At 49.1% G+C, this 13,454-nt stretch overlaps 1 protein-coding gene across 2 annotated transcripts in view; it reads right to left on the reverse strand.

The window, feature by feature from the left end:
* Positions 1-13,454, reverse strand: part of PARP10 (poly(ADP-ribose) polymerase family member 10) — a 37,769-nt gene that overhangs the window by 22,792 nt on the left and 1,523 nt on the right. The window contains exons 2-3 of one of the 2 annotated variants that reach the window (XM_075352801.1): positions 7,913-8,312; positions 1,349-1,500 (exon numbers count right to left, since the gene is read on the reverse strand). In XM_075352801.1, the coding sequence (XP_075208916.1) occupies positions 1,349-1,499 (151 nt within the window). In that variant the 5' untranslated portion in view covers position 1,500; positions 7,913-8,312. Of the gene's footprint in view, positions 1-1,348; positions 1,501-1,606; positions 1,732-7,912; positions 8,313-13,454 lie in introns of those variants that run through there. The other variant, XM_075352800.1, reaches the window with a different exon arrangement.

A 13,454-nucleotide genomic window follows, 5' to 3' on the forward strand; every position in this document is an offset into this window, starting at 1 on the left:
ATTACTAATTATTTTTAGCAGCTTGCAGGGCAAAGAAGTTCCACATCTGTTGTGCGGCTGCCAGGACAAACTGAAGACAGATTTATATTCTAAATCATAACTTTTGTGTCTATAGTAAAAGTACCATAAATATACCATGTATGTCCCTGGAGGAGATGATGAAGACCATGGGGCAACTCTCTGAGAAGGACCAGACAAAAGGTAGAACATCTCATGGCCAGGAGAACATCTCAAGGCCAGGAGAACATCTTAATGCCAGGGGAACATCTGATGATCAGAATATCTGATGATGATGGATCAGGAGAACATGTCAAGGCCAGGAGAACATCTCAAGGCCAGGAGAACATCTGATGATCAGGAGAATATTTGATGATGAGGGATCAGGAGAACATCTCAAGGCCAGGAGAACATTTGATGATCAGGAGAACATCTCAAGCCGAGGAAATCATCTCCAAGCCAGGAGCACATCTCCAAACCAGAAGAACATCTCCAAGCCAGAAGAACATCTCCAAACCAGAAGAACATCTCCAAGCCAGAAGAACATCTCCAAGCCAGAAGAACATCTCCAAGCCAGAAGAACATCTCCAAGCCAGAAGAACATCTCCAAGCCAGAAGAACATCTCCAAGCCAGAAGAACATCTCCAAGTCAGGAGAACATCTCCAAGTCAGGAGAACATCTCCAAGTCAGGAGAACATCTCCAAGTCAGGAGAACATCTCCAAGTCAGGAAAACATCTCCAAGCCAGAAGAACATCTCCAAGCCAGAAGAACATCTCCAAGCCAGAAGAACATCTCCAAGCCAGAAGAACATCTCCAAGCCAGAAGAACATCTCCAAGTCAGGAGAACATCTCCAAGCCAGAAGAACATCTCCAAGCCAGAAGAACATCTCCAAGTCACGAGAACATCTCCAAGTCAGGAGAACATCTCAAGGCCAGGAGAACATCTCACAATTAGGAGGACATCTCAAGGCCAGGAGAACATCTGATGATCAGGAGAATACAGGAGGACATCTCACAGCCAGGAGGATATCTCAGAGCCAGGAGGACCTGCTGCAGAAATTAACATCTCTCTTCAATGTCACTGGTCAGCTAAAGAATAGAAGAAAAGATCTGCTCCACCAACATGATTTTCGTCTACTGAACATGGGTGAAACCAGTAGTCACACACAAAGCCAATAGATGGACATCAACCAGGTGAAATAAACTTGTGGCATGAAGCTCTGCTCTAGCCAGGCGTAGTGATAAAGAAGGCGAGGAATGAGAAATAAGCTGAGCTACCATTACTCACCAAAACACTCCCCCACCTACTACACCCAAACCACCGATACCAGGAATGCCTCCACACCTACCTGAAATATTCTCAAATGTCACCACGGCCTGTGACCCAGTGCGGGTGTATGAAGACACAGGACCTCCACCAGAGCGCCGCTTACTCTCCAAGTACAGGATTAGAAAGTCGGTGTGAACCTCATCAGTCAGGCCCTGGACTTCCACCTCCATGCTGAAAGAGACAATATAATGTACAGTTACCCTATCCCCGTAATATAATATAATGTAGTTACCCCATGCTTGTAACATAGTGTAACGTACAGTTACCCCACACTTACCCTACACAAAAGGAAGCATGTGTGATATATTATTGCATTCAGTGTCACAGGCCTTCTCTTCTTCTCACTTTATGTCCTAAGATTTTTTGAGGAAATGACCAAAATACCAGGAAGACAAAGCAAGAAGAAACGAAAGTAGAACTGTGATAGGAGGAGGCCAGCATGGGTAGATCCTCCACATCACTCAGAGGAGGAGGCCAGGGCGGGGAGTCCCTGCACATCAGTCAGAGGAGGAGGTGGAGGCCGGGGGTGGGGAGTCCCTGCACATCAGTCAGAGGAGGAGGTGGAGGCCGGGGGTGGGGAGTCCCTGCACATCAGTCAGAGGAGGAGGTGGAGGCCGGGGGTGGGGAGTCCCTGCACATGTTTTTGCAAGAAGGCACTTGTGCAGATTCAGGGCTCATTCAGACGACCGTTCCGTCTGTCCTGGTCAGTTCCTGTTTTTTTCCGGACCTACTGACATGACCATCTTTTCAATGTCTTTTGTGTAGGATCAGATGCACATAGAAGCACTTCCGTGTGCATCCAATCCTACAAAAAAGCACATCGGATGCCGTATGTCCGTTCTGTTATTATGGAACATGTCCTATTCTGTTCTGTAATAACGGACCGTGACTCAATACAAGTCAATGGGTCCGCAAAATCCCCGGAAGCAACACGGAAACACTTCCGTGTGACCTCTGTCGAGTGCCCCTGCAGTCTGTGTCCCGCTCCCTCACCAGCCCCGTGGCTGCCCGCACTGCAGCGTGTCAGCATATGTCCGCACTGCAGCGTGTCCGCATCTGCCCCGCACTGCAGCGTGTGAGCATCTGCGGGGATGATGAGCGTTGCCGTCAGGAGGTTAGTAAAATTCATTACCTTCGGTGATGAAGTCCTGCACTCCTGACGTCAGCGCTTTTCACTGACTTCTATGCCCGTTGTGTTCTCACATCACCTCACTTCGCTTGTGAACGCGGCGGTCATTGAACTCAGTGACGAGCGCTGACGTCAGGAGTGCAGCGGCATTCATCACCGCAGGTAATGCACCTCGCTAACCTCCTCAAGTCAGTGCTGGTCATCCCCTGCAGTGACCTGGGCAGACCTATTGATGTTAGCTCAGGTCACTGCACTGCTCTCCCAGCCAATGGGGAACATTCTGCTCTTCACTGACTGGGACAGTGAGTGCGGATCATCGTGGGACCCCCTTATTGGATTACACTGGACCTGCGTTTGTTTTTTCTTTCCAATAAATTGGTGAAAGAGTGAATGTATTGGGGATTGTTTTTTTTATTACTGACTGAGTAGTGATCTCGGGCATCTGATAGATGCCGTGACATCACTGACCTCTGGGCTTGAGGTCAGGTGACATTACACAGCTGGTATCAACCCTATATATTACCCAGTTTGCCACCGCACCAGGGCATTCGGGATGAGCCGAGTAAAGTCCCAGGACTGTCGCATCTAATGGATGCAGCAATTCCGGCCGGCTGCTGGCTTATATTATAGTGTGGGGGGGCTCCCAATGACGTGGGTCCCCATGTGGGGGACCGCATGCTGTTTGTTTTTTTTAAATTATTTATTTATTGTACTGTACGATATAGACCTGCCCACCAACGGCTATGATTGGTTGCAGTCAGACAGCTGTTACTCAGCGTGGGGGCGCATCTGACTGTAACCAATCACAGACGGGGGGAGGAGTGAATATGTATGAGCCTAATAAGCGGCCGGCTCGGGAAGAACAAAGAGCTGCCGCAGGAGCAGTGTGACAGCCGTGCTGGTGATCGGTGAGCATATAGCACTTGCTCCTACCCCTTTACGCCAGTTTCTGTTTCCCATAGACTTCATATCGGGACCAGCATCTGGTCAGATACCCTGGACTGCATGTGACGCTAATTACATTTTTTTTTTGAGGTCCGCAAAAAAAGACGGAAGTCACACAGATGTCACAAGGACCGTATACTGAACGGAACGAGACAGATGCGGTTGTCACACGGATGCATCCGTGGAAAAACAGGACCGGTTTTTGCGGACCGCCAAAACGGAACGGTCATGTGAATGTAGCCTAAACTGAAGCGCCGTATTTTTCAAAATCCCAAGACGAGTAAACATGGCAGGTAGACAGGAGACGCAGAGACATACAACACATTCAGGCAATTGTGTTCCTAGTTCATTTGTGCAGCATGCATTCACCCTATATGTATATATATACACATATATATATATGTATCATTTTTGTTCGTGATACTGAGGTCACTCATATCTACCGTCCTTTCACACACACACTCCATCCATATCAGTGCTCTCTCCTCCCCTCCCCCATGTATATCTCACATGCTCATCCATATCAGTCCCTCTCTCCTCCCCTCCCCCATGTATATCTCACATGCTCATCCATATCAGTCCCTCTCTCCTCCCCTCCCCCATGTATATCTCACATGCTCATCCATATCAGTCCCTCTTTCCTCCCCTCCCCCATGTATATCTCACATGCTCATCCATATCAGTCCCTCTCTCCTCCCCTCCCCCATGTATATCTCACATGCTCATCCATATCAGTCCCTCTCTCCTCCCCTCCCCCATGTATATCTCACATGCTCATCCATATCAGTCCCTCTTTCCTCCCCTCCCCCATGTATATCTCACATGCTCATCCATATCAGTCCCTCTCTCCTCCCCTCCCCCATGTATATCTCACAAGCTCATCCATATCAGTCCCTCTCTCCTCCCCTCCCCCATGTATATCTCACATGCTCATCCATATCAGTCCCTCTCTCCTCCCCTCCCCCAAGTATATCTCACATGCTCATCCATATCAGTCCTCTCTCCTCCCCTCCCCCATGTATATCTCACATGCTCATCCATAGCGGGTCCTATTTCCTCCCCTCCCCCATGTATATCTCACATGCTCATCCATATCAGTCCTCTCTCCTCCCCCATGTATATCTCACATGCTTATCCATATCAGTCCCTCTCTCCTTCCCTCCCCATGTATATCTCACATGCTCATCCATATCAGTCCCTCTCTCCTCCCCTCCCCCATGTATATCTCACATGCTCATCCATATCAGTCCCTCTCTCCTCCCCTCCCCCATGTATATCTCACATGCTCATCCATATCAGTCCCTCTCTCCTCCCCTGCCCCATGTATATCTCACATGCTCATCCATATCAGTCCCTCTCTCCTCCCCTCCCCCAAGTATATCTCACATGCTCATCCATATCAGTCCTCTCTCCTCCCCTCCCCCATGTATATCTCACATGCTCATCCATAGCGGTTCCTATTTCCTCCCCTCCCCCATGTATATCTCACATGCTCATCCATATCAGTCCTCTCTCCTCCCCCATGTATATCTCACATGCTTATCCATATCAGTCCCTCTCTCCTTCCCTCCCCATGTATATCTCACATGCTCATCCATATCAGTCCCTCTCTCCTCCCCTCCCCCATGTATATCTCACATGCTCATCCATATCAGTCCCTCTCTCCTCCCCTCCCCCATGTATATCTCACATGCTCATCCATATCAGTCCTCTCTCCTCCCCTCCCCCATGTATATCTCACATGCTCATCCATATCAGTCCCTCTCTCCTCCCCTCCCCCATGTATATCTCACATGCTCATCCATAGCGGTTCCTATTTCCTCCCCTCCCCCATGTATATCTCACATGCTCATCCATAGCGGTCCCTATCTCCTCCCCTCCCCCATGTACAGTGGTGTTCATAAGTCCTGCATAGGCATAAAGAAAACTACATATATCATACTTCTGCATCTCTACAGTGAAACTGGTGGAACATATATGTTTTTGTAGTCCCTCATTGTATGCCATACTCATTTTTGAATGTCCCAAGTGTATAGATTGTTATGATATGTGCATTTTTTATATTTTTTTTTTACAGCATAACCATACCTACACCAGTGCAGTGTGTAGAATGGTGAACAGGTTTCTAAGTTCATTACCTTCCAATGCAAGTTCACACAGACTTAAATTTTACTTTTTAAGATTTATTATTTTTTATGTAATTCAGAGTCCTGAAAAGGGCCTTTTGAGTGCATCTTTGGCTTCTAATACTTTATTGGCCTTTGCATCTCTGTGGCATTGAGTGCACGAGCTTCTGCAGATGTCACGAGTGCTGATGGTTCCAGGCTTGTATTGGAGCCTCAATCAACTCTCTCTTGGTCCTTGGCTGTTTTTTAGATATCTCTATTGATACCTTGAGACACAAATTTTCAACTGGGTTGAGGTCCGGGGACTGGGCTGGCCGGTCAGTAGTAGCCACCTTGTCCTTTTTTTCCCATTCCGTTACTGTCTTAGCTCTGTGACAAGGAGCATTATCATCCTGGAAGATCTAATCCCCTGAAAACAGGTGTGGAGCAGAAGGCAGCATTTTCTTATTAAGGATGTCTATGTATTTTTTTGCATTAACCCTCCACAATATGAAGCCTTACAACACCATTGGCTGCCATACAGCCCCAGACCATTACTTTCATCGGATGTTTCACAGAGAAGCTCAAACACTTTGGCTTGTGCTCTTCATGTGGAAACCTTCTCACATAAGACTTGCCATCATTTCCTAAAATGCAAAAAGTGCTTTCATCACTAAATAGCACTTTTTCCCACTCCTAATGCCTCCATTTTGAATATTTCAATGCCCACAGTTTTCGCCTTTGTCTTTGTATGGCTGTCATCAATGGCTTCTTTCGGGCCTTGCACCCTGTATGGCTGTCATCAATGGCTTCTTTCGGGCCTTGCACCCTGTATGGCTGTCATCAATGGCTTCTTTCGGGCCTTGCACCCTGTATGGCTGTCATCAATGGCTTCTTTCGGGCCTTGCACCCTCTCAATCCTGCTTCCAAACATCTCTTCCTAACAGTGGATGTTGCTACCTCAATATTGCACTTTTCTTGCCATTCTCGCAGAAGCTGAGGAGAGGTGATCTTTCCATTGGCAAGGGATGTTCTTATCAGTATCTATCCTCCCTTTTAGTTGACTTTCTGGGCCGACCCGATCTGGGCCTGTCCTGGGTAATTCCAAGCTTGTTATGTTTCTGCAAAATTCTTACAACTGTCCTCTAATTACAGCCGCCCTTCCCTGCGATCTGGGGCCAGTGTAACCCTCTTCATGTAGCACCACAAGTCGCACACGATCCTCCGCTGACAAGAATCTGAAGACTCCCATCATAAAGCTCTACAGTATGATTCACTCGATAGACCTACCGATAAAACAAGCAAACTAAGCAGCAGATGTGAGGCAATGTAAAGGAATGTGATTGGCTGCCATATCCAGGTTAAGATTGGTCACAAGAACCTCATCTGTGATTGGCTAATTTTGGATCTGAAGCTGTACAATATTTAGTTGTGCTTTCAATTCCCATATTGTTGCAATAATTTCAGGCAAAACTGCTTCAAAAGCTAAAAATATTACAGGGAGAGAATGCAAAATTGTTTTCTGAACAAAACCAAATATAATATGTCATATTAGCATCGAAGCTATTCGACAGAAAACGTTTAAAACTTGAAAAATCAATTTATCCTATGCAGGACTTATGAACACCACTGTATATCTCACATGCTCATCCATATCAGTCCTCTTTCCTCCCCTCCCCCACGTATATCTCACATGCTCATCCATATCAGTCCTCTCTCCTCCCCTCCCCCATGTATATCTCACATGCGCATCCATATCAGTCCTCTCTCCTCCCCTCCCCCATGTATATCTCACATGCTCATCCATATCACTCCCTCTCTCCTCTCCTCCCCCATGTATATCTCACATGCTCATCCATATCAGTCCCTCTCTCCTCCCCTCCCCCATGTATATTTCACATGCTCATCCATATCACTCCCTCTCTCCTCTCCTCCCCCATGTATATCTCACATGCTCATCCATATCAGTCCCTCTCTCCTCCCCTCCCCCATGTATATTTCACATGCTCATCCATATCACTCCCTCTCTCCTCCCCTCCCCCATGTATATCTCACATGCTCATCCATATCAGTCCCTCTCTCCTCCCCTCCCCCATGTATATCTCACATGCTCATCCATATCACTCCCTCTCTCCTCTCCTCCCCCATGTATATCTCACATGCTCATCCATATCAGTCCCTCTCTCCTCCCCTCCCCCATGTATATTTCACATGCTCATCCATATCACTCCCTCTCTCCTCTCCTCCCCATGTATATCTCACATGCTCATCCATATCACTCCCTCTCACATGTTACACGTTCTTCATCCATATCAGTTCCTCTTTCCTCCCCTCTCCCATGTACAGCTCACATTCTCCATCTATATCAGTCCCTCTCTCCTCCCCTCTCCCATGTACAGCTTACATTCTCCATCTATATTGTTATGTCCGGGTGGTGGAAACTCTGGACCGTACACCGGTTTCCCTTGAGGAGGCAGCCAGGCCGGTCACCCCGCCAGAGGGTCTGGATGCACGGCAGCCGAAGCACTGTTGGTAGTCAGACAGTCCATAGGAGAGCTGGAAAGGTGGATGTCGTGGAACAAACGGAGTTCTGGACGGTAGTCCGGGTGACGAGGCTCAGGGTCCGAGGCCGGGTAGTAGGGTTAGGCGGGATCCGGAACCTGCTGAGCGATGGGACGGGTCACCGAACGGAGCCAGGGACTGGAGACTGGCGGAGCTGCAGAGGTGGTGGAACATCCGCCGAAGTTACCGTCAGGTTCCAGGGATGGACTTGGTTCGGAGCGGCTGGCGTGGCAGGGCAGGCTCTGCGAGACAGACAGGATTAATATAGGGCAAAGCACAGGGCAAAGCAATACGGGGACCTGAACACTAGCTTGCTAAACACGTAGAACAGGCCCCGCCCACCAGGAAGGTGAATCTTAATATACCCTGTACCTGTCTAAGCAATTTCCTGTTTCTAGGTGCTGGCCCTTTAAGAAAGGGTCAATGACCGCGCGCGCGCCCTAATGCGCATGCGCGAGGCCCGAGTACCAGAAGCCAGTCCCGGGAGCGGTGCAGAGGAAGCAGGGGTGCCCGGCTGGGTGTCCCACGTCGCAGAGGAGCGCCGGGAGCGGGGGGCTGGACGCATGGAGGCCACAGGCGGGGAAGAGGAGGCCTGGACCGGAGTGGTGAGCAGGGGACGCCGCCGGGGAGCGGGGAGCGGGCCACGGGGACCGGAAAGCGGGGCCAGGGGACCGGGAAGCGTGATATATATCAGTCCCTCTCTCCTCCCCTCTCCCATGTACAGCTTTCTCCCATGTACAGCTCACATTCTTCATCCATATCAGTCCCTCTCTCCTCCCCCATGTACAGCTCATTCTTCATCCATATCAGTCCCTCTCTCCTCCCCTCTCCCATGTACAGCTCACATTCTTCATCCATATCAGTCCCTCTCTCCTCTCTCTCCCATGTACAGCTCACATTCTTCATCCATATCAGTCCCTCTCTCCTCCCCTCTCCCATGTACAGCTCACATTCTCCATCTATATCAGTCCCTCTATCCTCCCCTCTCCCATGTACAGCTTACATTCTCCATCTATATCAGTCCCTCTCTCCTCCCCTCTCCCATGTACAGCTCACATTCTCCATCCATATCAGTCCCTCTCTCCTCCCCTCTCCCATGTACAGCTCACATTCTTCATCCATATCAGTCCCTCTCTCCTCCCCTCTCCCATGTACAGCTCACATTCTCCATCTATATCAGTCCCTCTCTCCTCCTCTCTCCCATGTACAGCTCACATTCTCCATTCATATCAGTCCCTCTCTCCTCCCCTCTCCCATGTACAGCTCACATTCTTCATCCATATTAGTCCCTCTCTCCTCCCCTCTCCCATGTACAGCTCACATTCTCCATCCATATCAGTCCCTCTCTCCTCCCCTCTCCCATGTACAGCTCACATTCTCTATCTATATCAGTCCCTCTCTCCTCCCCTCTCCCATGTACAGCTCACATTCTTCATCCATATTAGTCCCTCTCTCCTCCCCTCTCCCATGTACAGCTCACATTCTCCATCCATATCAGTCCCTCTCTCCTCCCCTTTCCATTTTACAACTCCCATTCTCCTTCCAGATCAGTCCTTATCCCCCCTCTTCCATGTACCTCTCACATTCTTCACCCATATCAGTCCCTCTCCATTGTACATCTTGCATTCTCTATCCATATCAGTCCCTCTCTCTGCCCCTCTCCTATGTACAGTTCACATTTTCCATCCATATATCGCACAGTGACTACTGGTGCACCCCCGGTGAGCTCTGCCACACATGGGGTAGACCACGATCCTGATACAATGGTGAGCCCTGGCATTAAGGAGAAGAGAGTAGGGACACATCGCAACACTCACCTAAGGCCCCTTCACACATCCGTGATTACGGAACGTATGATGTTTCATACGTAATGGAGACACAGATATACGCAGTCCCATTAAAATCAATGGGTCTGCGCACACATCCCTGTTTTCTCACATATGTCCGTGTGAAGCATATAATATGCATACACAATGATGGCCAAAAGTGTTACCACCCTTGAAGTTGTTCCAGAAAATGAAGTATTTCCCTCAGGAAATTAATAATACACTCCCTACACCACCCCTCTTCATAATACACTCTCCAAATCTCTCCCACACTGCCCCATGTATAATATCCCCACACACACACTGCCCCTATGTATAATATCTTCAGACACTCTGTCCCTCTGTATGATATCCCCCCCACCACACTGCCCTTCTGTATAATATCCCTCACATACGCTGCCTCTCTGTATACTCCCCCCCCACACACAAGTTGCCCCTCTTTTTAATGTCCTCACACACACACTGGTCCTCTGTATATTGCGCCCCACACACTACCCCTCTGTATACTATCCCCACACACACTGCCCCTCTGTAAAATAGCCTCCTGGTATATATGTCTTCCTACTGGTATATGTCTCCTTCCTGGTATATATGTCCCCCTCCTAGTATATATGCCCCATCCTGGGCCCTTCCTGGTATGCATGTCTCCCTCCTGATATAAATGTCTCCTTTTTGGGCCCATCCTGGTATATATGTCCCCATCCTGGTTTATTTGTCCCCTTCCTACCATACATGCCCTCCTCCTGGTATATATGTCCCCTTCCTGGGCTGCTTCTGGTATATATGTCCTCATTTTGTGCCCCTCCTGGTATATATATCCCTATCCTGGTTTATTTGTCCTCATCCTGGTATATCCAAGTCCTGGACACATTCTGGTATATATGTCCCCTTCCTGGTTTCTGTCTCCTTTCTGGTATATATGTCCCCTTCCTGGGCCCCTCCTGGTATATATATATATCAGTCCTGGGCACATTCTAGTATAAATGTCCCCATCCTGGTTTATGTCCCCTTCATGGTATATATGTCCTCCTCCTGGTATATATGTACCCTTCCTAGGCTTTTCCTGGTATATTTGTCTGACGCAAAAAGAAAAAAAAAGAAAAAACATTTTACTCACCCTATCCCGGCATCCTTGTTGTGTGGCGTCCTATCTGAGCCGTGATGCATTTCAGCTGGATGTGCACCCTCTGACGCACAGCCAGCTGAAGCACAGCAAGGACTGGGGTCGGCAGGTCTCTCCATCACCACTGTTGATCTCCTTGCTACTGTGTTCAGTTCACGGAGCGCTTACATTTCCCTGCTGGCTGTTGCGTCCTCGCCACTCCGCAGCTCTGCGTTGCCCATAGAACTTATGTTGAGGTCGCAGAGTGATAACCTCATCACCCTGCTACACACTGGGCTGTGGGATGACGCACTGATCTTGCCTCCACCACATGGCCAATTTGCATGTGATGCCCCTGAAGCACTTTGCATGCAAATTAGCCTTGTGTAGTAGCTAAAACAACACGGCCAGGCCCCTCTACCGTGGCTGTGACCCGGTGAAAAGGGGGGCCTGGCCCAAGCATAAGTCTAAGTAATTACCCCAGGCCCCATACACCAGTCATGGTTGTCATGTCTTGATGGCGGCCCTGTGTGAGCTATTTTCCCCAGTTATTTCCCCCATGTGTTTTGAGGATGAGGATGGACGAGTAAATCAACATATTATCTAGATATACTACCGCCAACGTTCCCACTGGGACACAGAAAATGTCACTGACAAAGTGTTGAAAAATGGACAGGCATTCGTCAGACCAAAGGCATGACTAAAGGGTGCTTTACACGCTCCGACATCGCTAACGATATATCGTCGAGGTCATGTCGTTAGTGACGCACATCCGGCGCCGTTAGTGACATCGTTGTGTGTGACACCAAGGAGCGACGATCAACGATCGCAAAAACGTCAAAAATCGTTGATCGTTGACACGTCGCTCCTTTTCATAATATCGTTGGTGGTGCATGCCGCTGGTTGTTCGTCGTTCCTGCGGCATCACACATCGCTATATGTGACACCGCTGGAATGACGAACATCTCCTTACCTGCGTCCACCGGCAATGAGGAAGGAAGGAGGTGGGCGGGATGTTCCGGCCGCTCATCTCCGCCCCTCCGCTTCTATTGGACGGCTGCTGTGTGACGTTGCTGTGATGCCGCACGAACCGCCCCCTTAGAAAGGAGGCGGATTGCCGGCCACAGTGACGTCGCAGGGAAGGTAAGTCCGTGTGATGGGTGTAAGCGATGTTGTGCGCCACGGACAGCGATTTGCCCGTGATGCACAACCGACGGAGGCGGGCACGCTCGCTAGCAATATCGATAGCGAGATCGCAGCGTGTAAAGTGCCCTTAAGTTTTCGTAATGACCTTCAGGCATGTCAAAAACTGTTTTCCATTCATCTGCTTCTCTGATTCTAATCAGAATATAGGCCCTGTAAGACCCAACATGAAGAACCACTTAACACTCACAATCTGATTACATAAAACAAGGATGAACGGCAGAGAATAAGGGTCACAGATGGCAATTTGATTCAACTTACAAAAATCTATACAGGGAGGCAGACCTCCATCTTTCTTTTTGACGAAGAAGAACCCTACTGCCACAGGAGAAGAAGAGGATCTAATATGTCCCTTAGCAAGACTCTCCAAGATTTAGGCGGGCTTTACACGTTGCAACATCGCTACCGATATATCATTGGGGTCACGTCGTTAGTGACGCACATCCGGCGCCGGTAGCAACATCGTAACGTGTAAATCCTAGGTGCGACGATGAACGAGCACAGACGCGTACAATATCGCTGATCTGTGTAACGTCGTTCATTTCCATAATGTTGGGTCGACCGCAGATACGATGTTGTTTGTCGTTCCTGGAGCAGCACACATCGCTGTATGTGAAACCGTAGGAGCGACAAACATCTCCTTACCTGCGCCCTCGGGCAATGAGGAATGAAGGAGGTGGGCGGGATGTTATGTCCCCCTCATCTCCGACCCTCCGCTGCTATTGGGCGGCCGCTTAGTGACGTCGCGGTGACGCCGAACACACCTCCCCCTTGAAGGAGGAATAGTTCGGCGGTCACAGCGATGTCGCCGAGCAGGTATGTGCGTGTGAAGCTGCCGTACCGATAATGTTCGCTACGGCAGCGATCACCACATATCGCATCTGCGACAGGGGCGGGTGCTATCGCGCTCGACTTCGCTAGCAATTGCTAGCGATGTTGTAGCATGTAAAGCCCGCCTTAATCCTTCATACCTTGCCTTTCGGGGCCAGAAACTTGGTCTTGGGAAGTTCTGCCCTGCAGAGCAAGTTACCAGGGCAATCATATGCACGGTGGAGAGGCAGATCTTAGCATCCATTTTCCGAGAATACATCAACAGAATTGCACAAAAAGGAGGGCTCTGCTTTAGTGGAGACAGACGAGATAATCGTATTCAGGCAATTATTTTTACATCTGACTATCTCTCTAGACTGCCAGTCCACCACTGGATTATGCACAATTAATCAGGGAAGGCCCAAGACAATACGAGTAGGGAG

The sequence above is a fragment of the Anomaloglossus baeobatrachus genome, chromosome 6 (assembly GCF_048569485.1).
Source record: "Anomaloglossus baeobatrachus isolate aAnoBae1 chromosome 6, aAnoBae1.hap1, whole genome shotgun sequence".
Lineage (NCBI taxonomy): Eukaryota > Metazoa > Chordata > Amphibia > Anura > Aromobatidae > Anomaloglossus > Anomaloglossus baeobatrachus.